Raw genomic sequence first — 16,459 nt, 5'->3', positions numbered from 1 at the left:
CACCCCCAACGCCCCCAACGCAGGTGGCATGCCACACCCCCTGGGACGTGCACCAGCCATGCCCCCGGATGTACCTCACTCCTGATGCCAGAGCAGGTAGCTTTGCCACTGCCCCCCCCCCCGCTCTGCAGCTCTCCATATGCCATGGAAGCAGCTGGTGGGGGGAGAAGGGCTGTGCAAAAGGGAGGTTTTCCATGACAGCCCAGCCAGAAGCTGCTCCCAAGGAAGACCCCCCCCCCCGGCTTCCTGGCATGGGATGGGGAGAGAAGCGTCTGCGCCAGCCCACACCTGGAGGCCTCTGAGACAGCTGCCCCCCCCCCCAGCCGGGCCCAGCAGCTGCTTCTCCCCCCTGCAGGGAGTCCTCCCCCGAGGGGCTGCCTCCCAGATTCCTGGCTGCTGCCGTCAGCTGCTGCTCTTGCCCTTTTTAGTCGATGCTCCAAGGCCCGGCGGGCGAGGCTGCCTGCTCCTCCTGCGCCGCCTCTGGCTGCTTCCCCCCCCCCCTGCAGCCCCAGGGAAGACGAGGAGGAAGGGGGCAAGGGGGTCTGGGCAGAACAGATGTGGGGGGCAGGGGAGACCCAGGGCTGGTGGCTGCAGGACCCCAGAGGGAAGGAGTCCCCTCACAGAATGTCTCTAAAGAAGAGCACCATCCAGCTGAATCACAGAACTGCAGAGTTGCAAGGGACCATCAGGGTCATCTAGTCCAACCCCCAAAATGCAGGAATCTTTTGCCCCTGTGGGGCTTGAACCCCCGACCCACAGATGAAAGTCTCATGCTTTACTGACTGAGCTGCTCTGTACCGAGCGGAAGAGCACCTCCTCCAGCCGCTGTGCCCCCAAATCCCAGGTGCACTCTTCACATGCTCAGGGACCCTCTGCTTCGTGACACCTTCACATCAGCCTGGAAGAGTTCTGGGGCTGAGTCTGCACCCAGCGCAGGGCTGCCTGGTGAGAGAAGCTCAAGGTGGGCCAAGGCTCGACCCCAGCATGATTGGCAAGGGCATAACCCCCCCCCAGCTCAGGTCAGGGGATGCTGTGGGGTGGGGCTGGGGGTGGGGCTGCCATCAGCCCTTCACAGAGGGACCTTCAAGGGTGCTCTAGTCCAACCCCCAGGAATCCCTCCCACCTCTGCTTAAGAACCGCTAAGGAAGGAGAGTTTGCCGCCTGCATTTATTCCTGCACTGCGAGAGGTAGGTCTAGATGACCCCTGGGGTCCCTTCCAACTCAGCCATTCTGTGCTTCCACGATGATTTTCCGTGCCCCGGACAGACAGACCCCCAAGACTCTCCTTGGCCATGCCAGCTCTTCCCACCCTTGCCCTGCAAGGCACAGAGCTCAGCAGGCAGACTCTCTCGGGTGCCAGGCAAGGCGGAGGGGGCAGAGTGTGTGCCTCACCAACTGCTGCCAAGGCCTGGTGTGTGAAAGGCGATAGCCAGCCTCCCTAATGCATCCCTTCCGCCAGGTCCTTCAATTATTGAGCTCTCTCTCACCAAATGGTGGCCCAGAGATCACCTGTCACAGGTGTCGCCTTCCATCAGAGTCCGCCCCTGCCCCCCCCCCCCGCAAACAGAGCGGAAGCACCTCAGGGCAGGGACTCCCTGCAAGACGGAGGACTAAGGAGGCTGCCAGCCCCACAGACCCCCCAGCCGATGGGTCTGGCCAAAGGAAAAGCCACGCAGCAGCCTTCTAGTGCTCAGGATTGGAGCAGAACTACCTTCTAACATGCTGCCAGATTCCCCCCCCCCTTTTTTTCTGCTAAAGGACACAGATCTTCCTGGGACTGCGGGGGATGGGGGACGACACACACGTGAACTCAATTCCCCTCCCCTCTCCCCACGCCTCCCCCTCCCTCAGCAGCATGGAAGGAAACTCCACCCCAAACTCGTGTCTGGCGCTTTCCCCCTAAACTCAAATGCAAGCGCCTTGCAAGAGTTAAGGCCTCCTTCCCAGCCTGTTTATTCAGGCAGGATGTCCAAGTTTGGAGCCTGACATTTATGCAGCAGAGACTTCTCCAGAGCCTCCCCTCTGCCAGCTCCCTTCGGAGGAAGGGCCCGTCCTCCGGGCTTACAGAAAGGAATAGAAAAACCGTAAATCACATGCCAGGATTTGCTCCAAAGTGCAGGGCTGATAAAACCAAGCATGTTCCAGAATCCAGCCTGACTGATTGGGCTCCAGATAACAGAGTTAATGTTCGTGGATCGCAGACACTTTGATCCGGCTCGTCCTTCCAATCATAGAATTGTAGAGCTGGAAGGGACCCCAGGGGTCATCCATCCCAACCCGCGCAGCCCCTTGCTGTGCCAAAGCCAGGCCAGAAGCTAGCCAGCAGGACCAGAGGTCAAGCCCCTGCCAGCCATGAAAGCCCAGGCAGGGATGATCCAGCAGGTTGCCTTGGGTTCATTTTCTGAAATGCAGGCGGTTGTAGCGGATGACCTTGTGCGTCTCCCTTCCTACAATTCTATGGCCCCACCTTTTCTCCAAGGAGCTCAACGTGGAATATAAATGCAGAAAAAAGAATCAAGGGCTCAGAACAGGACTGGGAGAACTTCGCCTGAGGAAGTCAAGGATGCGAGCTGACCCAAACTCTAGCCGTAGCAGAACATCAGAAGAAGAGCCCAGCAGCAGGATCAGGCCAGAGGGAGCCCTCCTAGCCCTGCTCTCTAATCCTGCAGTGGCAAAGCAGACGCCCCAAAGGGAAACCCGGAAGCAAGATTCGAACTCAAGAGCAAGTCCTGTGGTTTCCAGCAAGGGATATTCAGAAGATTGCTGCCTCCAGCCATGGAGACAGAGCTATCAGTAGCCCTCTCCCCTATCAATTCGTCTAATCCTCTTTAAAGCCACCCAAGTCAGCGGCCATCCCTGTCTCCTGTGGGAGAGAGTTCCGCAGTTCAACTCTGCGCTATGTGCAAAAGGACTGTCTTTTCTCTGTCCCGAATCTTCCAGCATTCAGATGCAGGAGGAAAGGCCCATTTCCCAGACAGATACAGTGGTACCCCGGGTTAAGTACTTAATTTGTTCTGGAGGTCCGTTCTTAACCTGAAACTGTTCTTAACCTGAAGCACCACTTTAGCTAATGGGGCCTCCTGCTGCCACTGCGCTGCCGGAGCACGATTTCTGTTCTCATGCTGAAGCAAAGTTCTTAACCCAAGGTAATATTTCTGGGTTAGCGGAGTCAGTAACCTGAAGCCTATGTAACCCGAGGTATCACTGTACATAGACAAACTTTATTTGCATTAGCCAATGGCCATAGCAACATAAAACAAGCAATATATACAATTAAGAAGACAACAATGGGTAAAAAGGGCAATCAAATGACCAAGATTATCGTTCAGATACAGAGAGACGGACCTGCTGGCTCCAGACCTCCCTGCATCCCTGACCCTTTCCCCTCCTCGGTCCCCTTTCAAGGACGTCCAAAGCCAGCGCCACCCAGGGACCAGGTGAGCACCAAGGAACACAAAAGCATCCGAGGGAAAGGCCAGGACGGAGGCAGGTGATGCAAGAGGGAACAATTGGGGCCTCTGTTTACGTCTAAACAAGGCGGCGTCACAGCAGAGGAGAAGGAACCGGCTCCCAAGAGCAGCGGCGACGCCATTTGTGGCCCCCTCTGTCCCAGCAAGGTCTCTTTGAAGGCACCTCCCGTCAATGCCAGGGAGGCACCAGGGAGGCAGATCTGGCCCAGATAAGCTCCAGCCTGGGAGCCAGGCAAGCCTCCTAATGAGGTTGTGGTGGCTGCCCAACGCTCCCTTAGGGAAGTCCTGCCCAGCTGGAGCTGAGCGTCAGCACTTCCGGGCTGGGGCCTGCGAGGATTGCAAAAGGATTGGGCCACAATGCCCTTTCCCTCGCAGCTGGGGGCAGATTTCAAAACAGTTGGAAGAGGAGAATTTTTAACCTACTGATGTGCTTATTGCATGTTAGCGTTTACATTTCTGGGAGAATTTCAGTGCAAACCAGAGTTAGAAACTCAGATATAGAGAACTGACGGGAAGAATCTGGAACCAGCGAGACCAAGCATTCCGAAAAGACTGGAATAAATTTATATTAAGTTTGAAAGACAACTGTGAGCAATTAACATCACTAGCAGGGTTACCTGAAGATACGTAAGATGAAACGGCTACCTATTCAGGATGAGCAATGTAATAACTTGATATAACAAGAATAGGAAAGGAAGTGAAATACAAAGATGCAAAATTTAAGTTTGTAAACTATTAGGCGGGAGGGAAGCCATTAAGCTCAGTTGAGCCAAAAAGATTTAATAAGATACGATGTTACGCAATGTAACATGTAACATATGTAACAATGTAACATATGTAAAACTAATAAAAATGATTATACAAAAATAGAAACTCAGATATAGAAGCTGGGTGCCAAATGGCTCCTCAAACCAGGGATACAGCTGCCAAAACGGAGTGCCCGGTGGCCATTTGGGGGCAGATGACGTGAAAGTTGTAATTTTCAATACATTCGTTCTGATTCTGCAGATAATGTATAACTGATAGAATTCGACAGGATGCGTTGCTAGTGTATGAGAGCAGACCCAAGGATCCCCTGGCATGCGCCTCCAGATGGGGGAGACGTCAGGCGCCATCCGGGCAAATGGGCATCTTCTCTTGGTCGCAAGTGGCTGAGAGCCGGGTGCAAAATGTGCCTGGCTGATTTTGAACATGGGTGCAAATACTTTGAATATCCAGAACATATTGCACAGCGGCATTTGGGAATGAGACGGGTTCGCATCCAGGAAGCATGAAGTAAAAACTGTTTGTTTGGGAGGAGAGGGTATGCTATGGTGCAGGTATTTTCAATTGTGTCCCTCTCTAGGCGTACCCATTGTTTTGTCTCATCTTCTAGTATATATGGGATTATATGGCGTATTTGGTTGGCAATGTAATATGCTTCTATGCTGGGGATTCCCCATCCTCCTTCTGAGGTATTTGGGGCTTATCCTTGGTTTTTTATGTGAGAAGATAAAAGAGTGTAGTTTTCTCTGCCAACTGCAGAGTTGGGTTGGGGGGATATAAGTGAAAACTGTTCAGGCCAGCCAACTCTCAGCCGGTTGGTGGGTTGATTTTACTTCTACGCCGCTTTTCCAAAACGAGCTCTACTCAAAGCAGCTGACAGTAGACATTCAAAACATCAAAACACAAATATACAAAATACAGAGCATGTTAATAAACTCAAAAACCAACAATTTAGCAAACATAGAATAAATTCAACATTACAAAAAAGAGGAAAGAAACCAATCTAGGTTTAAGTACACAAATACAAAACAAAGCGAGAGTTATGGTAATAAAGTTACTGTTTTCTTCTGCTCCTACAATAGAAAGAGGCCTGGCCTGCCTTGCTGGGTCGGTGTTTGAGGACAAACCAGGAAAAGATGGCAAGAAATTAAAAAAAATGCTGTTGATGAGAAGCAAGAGTCTGAAAGACGCTTCAAACCTGTCCCTGGTGTTTCTCCAGCCCTGGTGGCAAAATAAGGACATCAGAAGAGGCCCGAGTCTGGATCAGGCCAGAAGAGGCCCATCTGGTCCAGCACCCTGTTCTCACAGGGGCCAACCAGATCCCTCCAAAGGGATCCCACAAGCAGGATCGGAGCACAGCAGAAGCAGCTCTCCCCAGCCGTGGGATTCCTAGCAAATGGCCTAATTGGCAGAGACTGACTTCCTCCAACCGGGGAGCTGAAACAGGGGCATTGGGGGCAGTAGCCTCTGGGGAGACCGGCGTATTCATTTATTTGTGTAAAAAAAATTATATATTGCTACATCATTAAAAAATAAATCAAAGAGGCTTATAGCAATGGTATTTATATGCAATAAAAACCGCAGAGGAAAATTAAAACCAAGAGATCATCAACTTGCCATGACAGAGAAATGTTTTGCTAGCAGTCAGCATAAGATTATGGGAAACGGGTCTTGCCATGTGAAGCTCTGGCCACAACGACAGTGAGGAAAAAGCCCCTATCATAGAGGCCTAGAACAACAGAGCTGGAAGGGATCCCAGGGGTCATCCAGCGCACCCCTGAAATGCAGAAATCACGGCTCAAGAATCGCCCACAGGCGGCCCTCCGAGCTCTGCTTAAAAACCTCCGCCACTTTCCGCCACCCTTGCAAACCTCGGCCACCACTGGCCCAAGCTCCAGCCTGCACTGACCTGATTACGGCCACACTGGCGTTGGCAAGAGCAGACAAATACCGGCACAGCCCAGCCTGTTTCTGAAACCAGGACGTGGCAGAACCTGATGAACAGCTGGCTTGATCCAGCCGCTGATAGATGCGGAGGGTGGCAAGGACAGGGCAGAGCCTCCCTCGGCTGGCACACCGCTTGGGCCCTGGCACCATCTCCAGCTGGCGAAGGGTGTCTCTCGTTCTCCGGGAGGCCCTGCAAAGCCACTGCTGCCAGTCAGAGCGGGAGATGCCCGGGCTAAGGGGGCCAGCGGCCAGACTGCGCCTCGGAGGGCAGCTCAAGGGCCCTAGGCCAGCAAGAGAGTCTCTGCTTTGCCCGCAAAAGGGCCCCGGGTGCAACCCTCACCACCTTCAGCAGGAAAAGGTGCCAGGCTCTTTGGCCTCTGGCCGCCAGAGAAGGGGCTAGTGGGCAGGGGGTGGGCAGGGCAAGGCAGCCTCCTGCATCAAGTCATTCCGCCTTTATTTCATGAAATCTATACGCTGCTTGTTTGTTCAAGAAAGCCTCCGCTTACAAAAAAAGATTAAGCAATAAAATTATCAATAACAACCGACAGCTATAATTTAAGACTTTCAAAAAGCTAAAATAACAACGGAATAAAATTGGATTAAAACTGGCAGCAACCTTCTCAATCTCTGGGGAGGCTTGTCAAAACAAAACCTGTTTCTAGCAGGCGCCGAAAAAGAGGGGGCAGCGAAATCGCCTCCCTGAAGTCAAGAGGCAGGGAGTTCCAAAGGGCACAGGCGGCCACACTTACAAGATTCATGCCTCGTGGTCCCTGCCAGTGCTATGCTTCTCTTACAAAGATGTTCACACGGCTGCCACCCTCACCCCTTCGAAGGAGGCGCTTCCCCACACGCGCCAGCCCTCCCCACCACCCACCACTGCTCTTGCACCCCCCAGGGCCCGGGCCCAGGCTGCAGCAGCTAACAGAGGAGGGCTGGGCTCAGGAAGAGCAGCGTGGAAGCCCCTGCCCTGGCTGGGAGCCTGGGGCCCCTCCCCAGTCTGGCTGGCCCTCAGCCAAGACCCACGGCCAACCCCCAGCCTCTCCCCTCCTGCTGCTTTCTCAGAACTCCTCCTGGCTCAGGAAGGGCTTCCCACCCCCCATTCCCACCCGGGCAAGGCCTTTTGTGCCCCTGCAGGCTTTGGCACCTTCCTATAGTGGGGCAAGCCAGCCCCAGAGGCAAAGGGGCAGCACAGAAGGAGCTGGGGGTGGCAGGGGGAATCCCCAGAAAAAAGGGACCCCCATATCAGGGGAGAAACTGGCAGGAGCCGCAAAAGCCACCCATGTCTCTCCCCCCCCCCCAAGCTTTCTTCTGTCTGGTCCTGCTGTCAGCAGAGATCCTAGAATGGGAGAGCTGGAAGGGGACCCTCAGGGTCATCCAGACCAACCCCCTGCAACACAGGAATCACAGCTGAAAAGCACAAGGCAGGCCCCACAAACTGCAAAGAACACACACACACAACCTCCCTGCAGAGCAGGCCAGAGATCACAAGGGGTTGTTTCTACACACACACACAACACCCCACTCCAAAATCCATGCCTCCTGCTGTGCTCAAAGTGCCCCCACTGTGTGGCTCTGTGTGGGTGGGCACCCTCTGAGTGGCTTCGGCTGCCCGCCAGGGCAAAGCAGGGGCAAACCCAGATTAGCCGGCTTCTAATTCCCCTCTAATGAGCCCTGGGCTGGGTGTGGCACCTAATGACCCTAATAATCCCTCAGCACAAGCCGGGAAGAAGATCAGAGGCGGCAGGCCAGGCTGGGAGAGTCTGCCTGGGGGAGGGGAGAGTGGGGGAGGGGTGTGCCCCCCCCCAAGAGGGCAGAGGCAGGGGCACCTCGCACACAAGGCTCAGAGGCCAGTGCTCACTCCTCAAAGCAGCCCCTGGCACAGAGGAGGGCAGGGCCCCTGCCAAGACACTCCAAACGGGGGGGGGGGGGGAATCCGAAATGGCACCCGGTCTGGGGACACCCTGGCTGGCTGGCAGGCAGGAGTCACGAGCTGGCCTGCTCCTCTGTGCATGGCGGGGGGTGGGCTGTTGATGTTCTCCAGCTCCGAGAGGAGCAGGCAGAGATTCCTGCAGTGATGCCACCCACTCCTGGCACGGGGCCTGCAATCCGGGCACATTCCCAGAGCCAAGCTCCGCCACTCTGCTGCTGCTGCGGCCGCCCACCTCCCTCCCGGCAGCAGCTGGGGCCCAGATGGGCCTCCCCACCCACCCCAACGGCTTCCGAGCCCACTCCTCGCGGCTGGCAGGTGGGTGGGCAGCCTTGTGCCAGGCCTTGCCCTCCTCCAGACCAAACTCCAGACCACGGGCACACACAGTGCAGGGCACAGCCAGGCCAGGCCTGGGCAACTTGGGGCACCCCTCCCAGTGGGAAGCAGCAACCAAGTGACATTTGGGGCCCCAGGGGCCCCAGAACTCGGCCCCAGGCACCAAGGGGGGCAGGGGGGTCTGGGGGGGTCAGAGGCTGTGCAGTGCATGTGTGTTTGTGAATGCCTTTCTCTGTCGGGAGCCTCCTTTGACTACTCGGAATCACAGGCTTGTTGGAAGGGACCCCAAGGGTCATCTAGTCCAACCCACCACAATGCAGGAATCACAACTTGATTTTTCTGTCTTTCTTGGATGGTGGAAATAACCACCTCAGCTTTTGCTTCTGCTCCAGTTTTCCAAATCCAGAGGAGGAGGGCTGAGCCCTTGCTGTTCATTGTGGGGTAACGCCAGCCTTGTGAGGGAGGCAGGGCTGCAGGGCAGCGCCTCCAAGCCCCACAGCGTCCCTTCAGCAAATGCCAGTGGGATCGTGTGCAACACACAGACACAAATCCACAAATGCAAACCCTGCGCACAGCTTGCGCAGAAAACCTCCAGGCAGAAATGTGGGCTCCCCACTGTATGTAGTTGGGGGTGGGCGAGAGAGACCAGAAGACCCCCGCTCCCAAGGCAGGGTTTGCCCCCCCCCCCCATCGCTGCATCCAGGGGACCTTTAGCAAGCCACCCAGAGCAAGCAGAGGCAGAGACCTCCAGGTGACTCGAGCGAGCAAGTCAAGCCGCGAGGGGAAAGGCCCAGGATTGGAGCTCGGCCAATTCCAGCGGAGGAAAAGCTCCTTCCTGACTCGCAAGGCAGCCGCCAGAGCCCAAACACAAGCCAGGCCTCCTGAGCATCTCTTCCAATATTTACAAAATACTTGAGCAAGCTGGGACTGGCCCAGAGACACAGAGCAGCCCAGGCATGGGGGGTCCAGCACCCCCCCCACACTCCGTGGGGGAAGGGCAAGGGGTCAAGGAGCGACCCAGAGAGGGACGGAAGGAAGGGCGGCTCCTGGAAACAAGCGCTGGCCGGCCGGCAGGAGCCAAGGCGGAGGCGCTCAGGATCAGTGCCAGGAGACACCGGCGGGGGGGACCCAATCAGATCCAAGAGCCCCCTTGGGCTGGCAAGGGCAATGCAGGCAGGGGCAGGCCGGCCTCTCGTGGGACCCAGGATGAGGGGGACCTCAGCGGTCATCTAGTCCAGCCTCCTCTTAGGGGCCTGCCCCAAAATGCCCTCCTCAGTGCCAGGATTATTCAGCCAAGGAGCAAATGCGCTTGGCTCAGAGAGGCCCAAGAGAGGAATCTATGCCCTGCACCCAGCGCCTCTGCCAACCAGGCGCCCTGCCGCTGTTTTCGACTACAAATCCCATCAGGTGGGGGGCTGTGGTCCAAGACATTTGAAGGGCGCCAGGGTGGCGAATCCTGCTCTGCGTCACAGAGCGGCTGCTCTCAGTTTACAGGCCTTGGGGCTCAGCGTCTCTGGTTAGGGGGCTTTCTATGGGGCCTTCGCAGCCCTGAAGAACTTTTCCTAGTTTCAGCTGCCTCCCAAAACACACACACACACACACACACACACACACAACCCTGTATCTGCCACTTTAATCTGCATGTGATGCTTTTAGCTGCGCCTGGAATTGCAGAGGATAAGTCCTTTTTTGAGGAGGAGAAGCAGACGGGGCCTTTGTTCAGCCGCAGCTGCCTTTGTGGAGATAGTGGGACGAATCTGGGGGATTTGGGGCTGGAAAAGGCCAAAGGATCAGCACCAGCTGCTGCCTCTGTCCTGGTGACTGGAGACCCTCCTGCGCTGCCCCCCTTGCCCTCCTCCCCTGCCTGAGGGCCAGTTCCCTGCAAAGGGCAGGACCCCACAAAGCCGCCAGCCCCACGGGGGGATCAGCCCACCCTGGGTCGAAATCCCCCGAGGGAGGCCAGCTGCAAGAATCTCCGGGGCAGCCCAAACACATCCATGAGTTCAGGGCGCCAGGATTTGTACAGAGTGGCACCCTAGCCTGCCCTCTTGGCCGAGATGAGCTCAAGGGTCAAAAGGCCTTTGGCTGGCCCTGGCAAGAACCGACACAGGGGGAACCGCCTGCCCTATGTCTGCAAAGCAAGGCTGTTCCGAGGAATGCGCAGCACGTGTGGCAACTCTGTCCTTGGCCCAAAAGCGGGTGGCATCTGCCTGGCAGCGGAGAAGCTGGAAAGGCCAGGCCGGATGACTCAGGAGCCGAGGCAAAGCCCTGGCCGGCCCAACTGGCCCTGCCTGGGATCCTGCATGACACACACACACACACACACGTGCAGAGTGCAATCTCCCAAGCGCCTGCACCTTGCCCCTTGCCCCTTCCCCGCAGCCCAGCTGCCAGGACTAATTGAGAGCCCTCCCACTTCCTCCCCTGCCCGGGCACCGAAGGGGACTTTGCCGCTCTGCCGTTCCCTCTGCTCCTTCCCAAAGTCCTGCCAAGAACTGGCAGCCGGCAGCGGGCATGGCAGGATCCCAGCATGCACTGCTCCCTCCGGAGAACAACAACTGGGACACCTTCAGGGCTGAGTGCAAAGAGCCCGGCCAGGAGAGGCCTGGGAAGGGAGGGAGGGTGGCTCTTGGCCAAGCGCCCTCCTTAGCCTCTCCGGGGGGCCCTGCAAAGGGAGGGGCCTCCTGGGCACCGGGGCTGGCAGTGGAAGGTGCCCCTTTCCCAAGCAGCCACAGGGCAAGCAAGTGGCATTGGCAGGCAGGCAAGGAAGGTTCTCCTACGGCCAAGAGAAAAGCCTTGGGTCAGGCCAAAGGGGACTCACCTCCGCCAGCAGGCAGGTTCTGAGCCCCAGGAGCCTCGCCCCTCATCGGGCTTCCAGAAACGGGGATTCAGAAGAGGCCTGGCTGCCCCCGTGGAGGCACAGCACAGCCACCCTGGCTGCCAACCGCCGAGAGCTTGGTCTCCCTTCCTGAATTAATCTAAATCCTCTTTTAAAGGCACCCAAGTTGGTGGCCTCCAGTGGGAGGGAGTTCCACAGTTCAGCGATGCCCTGTGTGAAGAAGGGCTTTCTTCTCCCTGTCCTGAATCTCTCCTGGAAGTTTGCACATGGGCAGAAGGCCAGCTGACTGGCAGGAGGCCGGACGGTGCTCAGGGTCAGATCACAGCCTGCATTGAGGCCTCTTGCAAGGGACGTGGCCAGTCCAGAACACAGCGGGTCTCCACTCCCGAGTCAGGATGTGTCCCTCAGCCCCTGCCCGGCTTGCCTTGCCTTTAGCAGAGGAGCACCAAGCCTCGAGCAGGCAGCTGCCAAGGGGGTGAAAGTGGGGGGAGAGGGTTTTGACGCCACCCAGGCTGCAGCAGCTGTCAGCCAGGACCATCTTTGTGCCCGAAACCTCGTGGGTGACTCTGGAGGAGCCCCAGGGCCAGAGGGATGGATCTACCAGGCAGAGTTTATCCAGTCACTCGGGGTCCCACACCGAAGGGGTGCAGAGAAGAGCGGGCACAGCAGAGACTCTGGCTATTCTGGAAGAGGGAGTGCTGGACGGAGCCTGACCCTGGCACTTTACAAAAACAAGGAGGGGGCATCCTCAGCCGAAGGAGGGGGCCCCTCCCCACCCTGCCCCACTCTCCTTCTCCGCTGGGGCAGGACAGGCCCCCTGGCTCTCCCAGGCCCACCCACTGCCCCCTTCGGCTCCCCCCTCAGAGGACAACGGCATTTCACACGCCTCAGGAGATGTTCCAAGAAGCCTGCGAGGTAGGCCAGCGCTGCAGCTGAGAGAGAAGGGCTCAGGCACAGAGTCAGAGCAACAGCCCACCAGGCTGAGTATTGCACGCACTGGCTGGCAGCATCAGCTCGCCATGTTTTTCTCCTGGGGACGGAAGTTGCGCCTTCTGCACGCCGGGCAGATGCTCTGAGCAGAGTGAGTTCCCGAGGAAGGGGAGATGCGAACAGAAGGTATTTTGACCCCCGAGCAGTGGCACTGTGCCAGCTACTTCGTGCCAGGGGCCCACAAGTGTGAGGGTGAACCCGGGAGCCTCGCCAGCCCTCAGGACAGAGGAGCTCCCTGCCAGCCAAAGGATCCACCGAGGGGCAGCCTTCCTTCTGCCAGCCACCGGGCACCAACCCGCCACCTGTTCCAAGCCTGCCTTCCTGTCTCTCGTGAGGGCCTCAACCTTCTGGCCCCCTCAAAATCCTTGCCCAGCTCACCCAGGCCTCATGCATGCCACCCCAAGTGGCTGGCCGCTGCCTCCTCTCTGCCCCAGGGCACCCCAGCCTCCACATCTGGGGCTAGAGGGCAGTGCCCACATGGTCACTCTCATGGAGGGGGTGCTGCTTTTCCAAGTGTGCCCCAGCTGCGCCCTCCGGAGTGGCCGAAAAATGCCAGCCCTGCCCCTTGGCACCGTCCCCTCCCACCTCACCCAGGCTGTCAACAGAGAGCTGGACCCTCCCACTCGCACACTGACAGAGGAGAACAGGCACGGGGTGGGGGCGCCCAGAAGGGACACCCTCTCCCCACCCCAAAGAACAAAGCACCCCGTGCCAGGGCGCCATGCCAGGCCCCATGACAACAACACGCCTCCCAGCTGTCATGACAGGGCCTGGCCCAGACCACGGGCATGCGTGCCAACTGCCCGAGCAGGCCGGGGAGGGGGGGCACAAGTGGCACAGCGCCCCCTCCCCAGCCTGGGGACCCCAAGGGCTTGACAGGGCTGGCTCTGAAGGTGCTGCCCCCCCCCACCAGGAGGACACCCCGCCCCCGCCCGCCCAGCGCGGGGCTGTCAGATTTCCCCCGGCCCCCGCCAGCCTCCCGCGCGGCCCGCCGCCGCCGCTCACCTTGAAGACCTCGGAGAAGAAGCCGGCGCCGATCTTCTCGCAGTAGAAGTCGTCGATGCGCGCCAGCGTGGAGACGGCGCTGCGCAGGGCCCGGTAGGAGGAGGGCCGCAGCCGCCCCCCGCCCGCACAGCCCCCGCCGCCGCCCCCGCCCGCCGCCGCCGCCCCCTCGCCGCCCTCGCCGCCCGCCTCGTCCAGCCGCAGAGAGAGCGCCGGGCGCCGCGCCCCCCCCGACGCCGCCTTCTCGCGCTCCATCGCCGGGGCGGCCCGCAGCACCCCCGGCCCCCTTCACATGGCGGGCGGCGGCGGGGGGAGCGGGGCGGGGCGGGCGGGCCAGCCCGGGCCGGACGGGAGGAGCAGCGGGCCGGAGGGCGCGGGCGGGCGGGCGGGCAGCGAGGGCGGCGGCGTCGGCGGCGTCGGGGCTCCGGGCGCGGCGATCGCGGCTGCTCTGCGGCGGCCCCGGAGCGAGCGGAGGCACCGGCGGAGGCGGAGCCGCGGCGGCGCGGGCGGGGCCACCCTTAACTCCTCGCCTGCCGCCGCTGCCGCCGCGCGGGCACGAGCCGCGCAGCCCCGACGGACCGGCCGCCCTGCAGCGCCCCGGACGGACGCGCCCCGCAGCGGCGCATCGCTCTCCCCGTCGCCCAGCGGTGCCAGCGCGCTGCCCCTCCGCCTTCCCCGCGTCTGACCCCCCCCCCCGAAGACCGACGGGGCCCCGCTTCCCACCGGCAGCAGAGGAAGCGCAATCCCGCAAAAAGAAAGACGGGGGCCAGAAGGAGCTGCCCCCACGACGGCTGCGCGGGGAGGGAGGCGACGCCGCGTCCGCCTCTCGGTCTCTCTCCGGGGTAGACTGCGCCGGGACAGGGAGGCTCCTCGGCGCCCTCGCCGCGCAGAGCAGGAGGCACGCGAGGGTCGCGGCTCCCATCGAGACCAGCGTCAGGGCCCGCGGGGAGGATCCCACCCCAGCCCCTCTCCTCCTCCCCCAGGCATTTTGAACATTGCAACCTCCTTCTAGTTTTATTGCTGATGCAGCGGTATGCACATATATTTTAAGGAATAAATGCACAATTCCTGCACTGCGGGGGGTTGGACTAGATGACCCTCAGGGTCCCTTCCCACTATACTAGTCTCTGATTCTAAGTCAATCAATGTGCTGTTGAGAGCCATGGCGGCGGGTGGGGTGGAGCTGGAGCAGGCGAAGGAAGGAACCTTCTGAAGAATCCCTGCGCCTGAGATCCAGCGAGGCATAGGGGCCAACTACCGGGGGCTGTGGCGGCTTTGGCCCCCACAATAAAATATTTGAGGGCGCTGGGCCCCCACAAAGTGGATGTGCATTCCCATTCACATGGGGTGTGCGCACATCAATGTCATGTGATCAATTATGCAGGGTGGGGCTTACCTGGGCCCCCACAATATATGAGTAATGGGCCCCACCTGCTAGCCTGCTCCCTAAAATTGCATTTCAGTTCAACAATTATTTTCATAAAATACATATTTTGTGATGTGCAAATGGCTTGAGATACCTATTAGGCCCATAAATTGCCATATAGCATATATTCAACACAAAATAACAGTGACACTTTGTTGTAGACAAAGGACAGCTGGACATAGAAAGGGCCCCATTACCTTCAGGAGCTGAGGGCCTCATGAAGCCTAAATCTGGCCCTGATGGGAAGCTGCCTTAGCAGAATCAGACCATTGGTCTACTTGCGCAGTGATGTCTACCCTGGCTGGCAGCAATGCCTCTCTGGGATTGGAGACAGCAGCCTCTCACAGCCCCACATGGCGATGCTGCACCTGGGACATTCTGCACCCAAAGCAGGTGCTCTACCTCTCAGCTATGGCCCTTCCCCAAACTTCTACAGCTCACCGGTTGTCCAATCTAAATCCAATTTAAAATAGGCGTCTCTCTTCCGGCCTGGATAATACATTCCTAGAAAGGCCACGCAGTACAGGAGGCATGTGGAGGCCCATGCCCCCTTTGCTGCAGCCTCTCCCTTGGCAATGCCAGCCCCCCGCCCCCCCCCCACCCTGAGGCTCCTTCCAAGCCAAGGCCTGCCTGTTCCACCCCATTAAGCCACCAGCGCTGGGACAGGGCTGCCTGCGGGAGATTTACGGCTGCCCTTCACCCGCTGCTGACACTCAGCCATTTCGCCTGACAGAGGCAATTGTCCTCACCGCCCAAGAGAAAGGTCTTCTCAGGCGCCGTAAAATGGCTTCAGTCTGGGCTTAGGGATGGGTGCTCTGTACTCAGCGAGGAGCACTCTGCCCGTGTCCCAGCCAGAGGCCTCATGCGTCTCATTCTCGGGTGCAAACCACACACAATGTCAGACACGGGGTTCAGGAGGCTGTTTCACCTGGCTCTAACTCTAACGCCAACCCTGTGGTACAAAGACAACACGGCAAAGTTTTTAGCTGCTGCACACAATTGGCAAGGCTGCCTACTTGGAAAGGGTAAAGGTAAAGGGACCCCTGACCATTAGGTCCAGTCGTGGCCGACTCTGGGGTTGTGACGCTCATATCACTTTACTGGCCGAGGGAGCCGGCCTATAGCTTCTGGGTCATGTGGCTAGCATGACTAAGCCACTTCTGGCGAACCAGAGCAGCACACAGAAACGCTGTTTACCTTCCCACCGGAGTGGTACCTATTTATCTACTTGCACTTTGACGTGCTTTCGAACTGCTAGGTTGGCAGGAGCAGGGACCGAGCAACGGGAGCTCACCCCGTCGCGGGGATTCGAACCAGCGACCTTCTGAACGGCAGGCCCTAGGCTCTGTGTTTTAACCCACAGCGCTACCCGCGTCCCGCCTACTTGGAAAAGGGTGGTCAAATTCTCTCTGGAAAGTGGGCACACTGGAGTCCAGCAGTTGCACTTGGGGGGGGGGGGAAGCAACTGCTCACCAAGGTAAATCATAGAATCCTAGAGTTGGAAGAGACCACAAGGGCCATCGAGTCCAACCCCCTGCCAAGCAGGAAACACCATCAGAGCACTCCTGACATATGGTTGTCAAGCCTCTGCTTAAAGACCTCCAAAGTAGGAGACTCCACCACACTCCTTGGCAGCAAATTCCACTGTCGAACAGCTCTTAGTGTCAGGAAGTTCTTCCTAAGGTTTAGGTGGAATCTTCTTTCTTGTAGTTTGGATCCATTGCTCCATGTCCGCTTCTCTGGAGCAGCAGAAAACA

General features: G+C 58.4%; 1 protein-coding gene across 1 annotated transcript in view; it reads right to left on the bottom strand.

Moving 5' to 3' along the window:
- Positions 1-13,546, bottom strand: part of TESK1 (testis associated actin remodelling kinase 1) — a 28,895-nt gene extending 15,349 nt beyond the window's left edge. Inside the window, exon 1 of the mRNA XM_083465972.1 lies at positions 13,280-13,546. Within this exon, the coding sequence (XP_083322098.1) occupies positions 13,280-13,531 (252 nt within the window). The 5' untranslated portion in view covers positions 13,532-13,546. The remainder of the gene's footprint in view (positions 1-13,279) is intronic.
- Positions 13,547-16,459: the final 2,913 nt, after the last annotated feature.

Source organism: Podarcis liolepis, assembly GCF_965112155.1.
Source record: "Podarcis liolepis genome assembly, chromosome: 11".
Classification (NCBI taxonomy): domain Eukaryota; kingdom Metazoa; phylum Chordata; class Lepidosauria; order Squamata; family Lacertidae; genus Podarcis; species Podarcis liolepis.
Note: the sequence above shows the minus strand (reverse complement) of the source record. Positions and strands in the feature narration are given on the sequence as shown.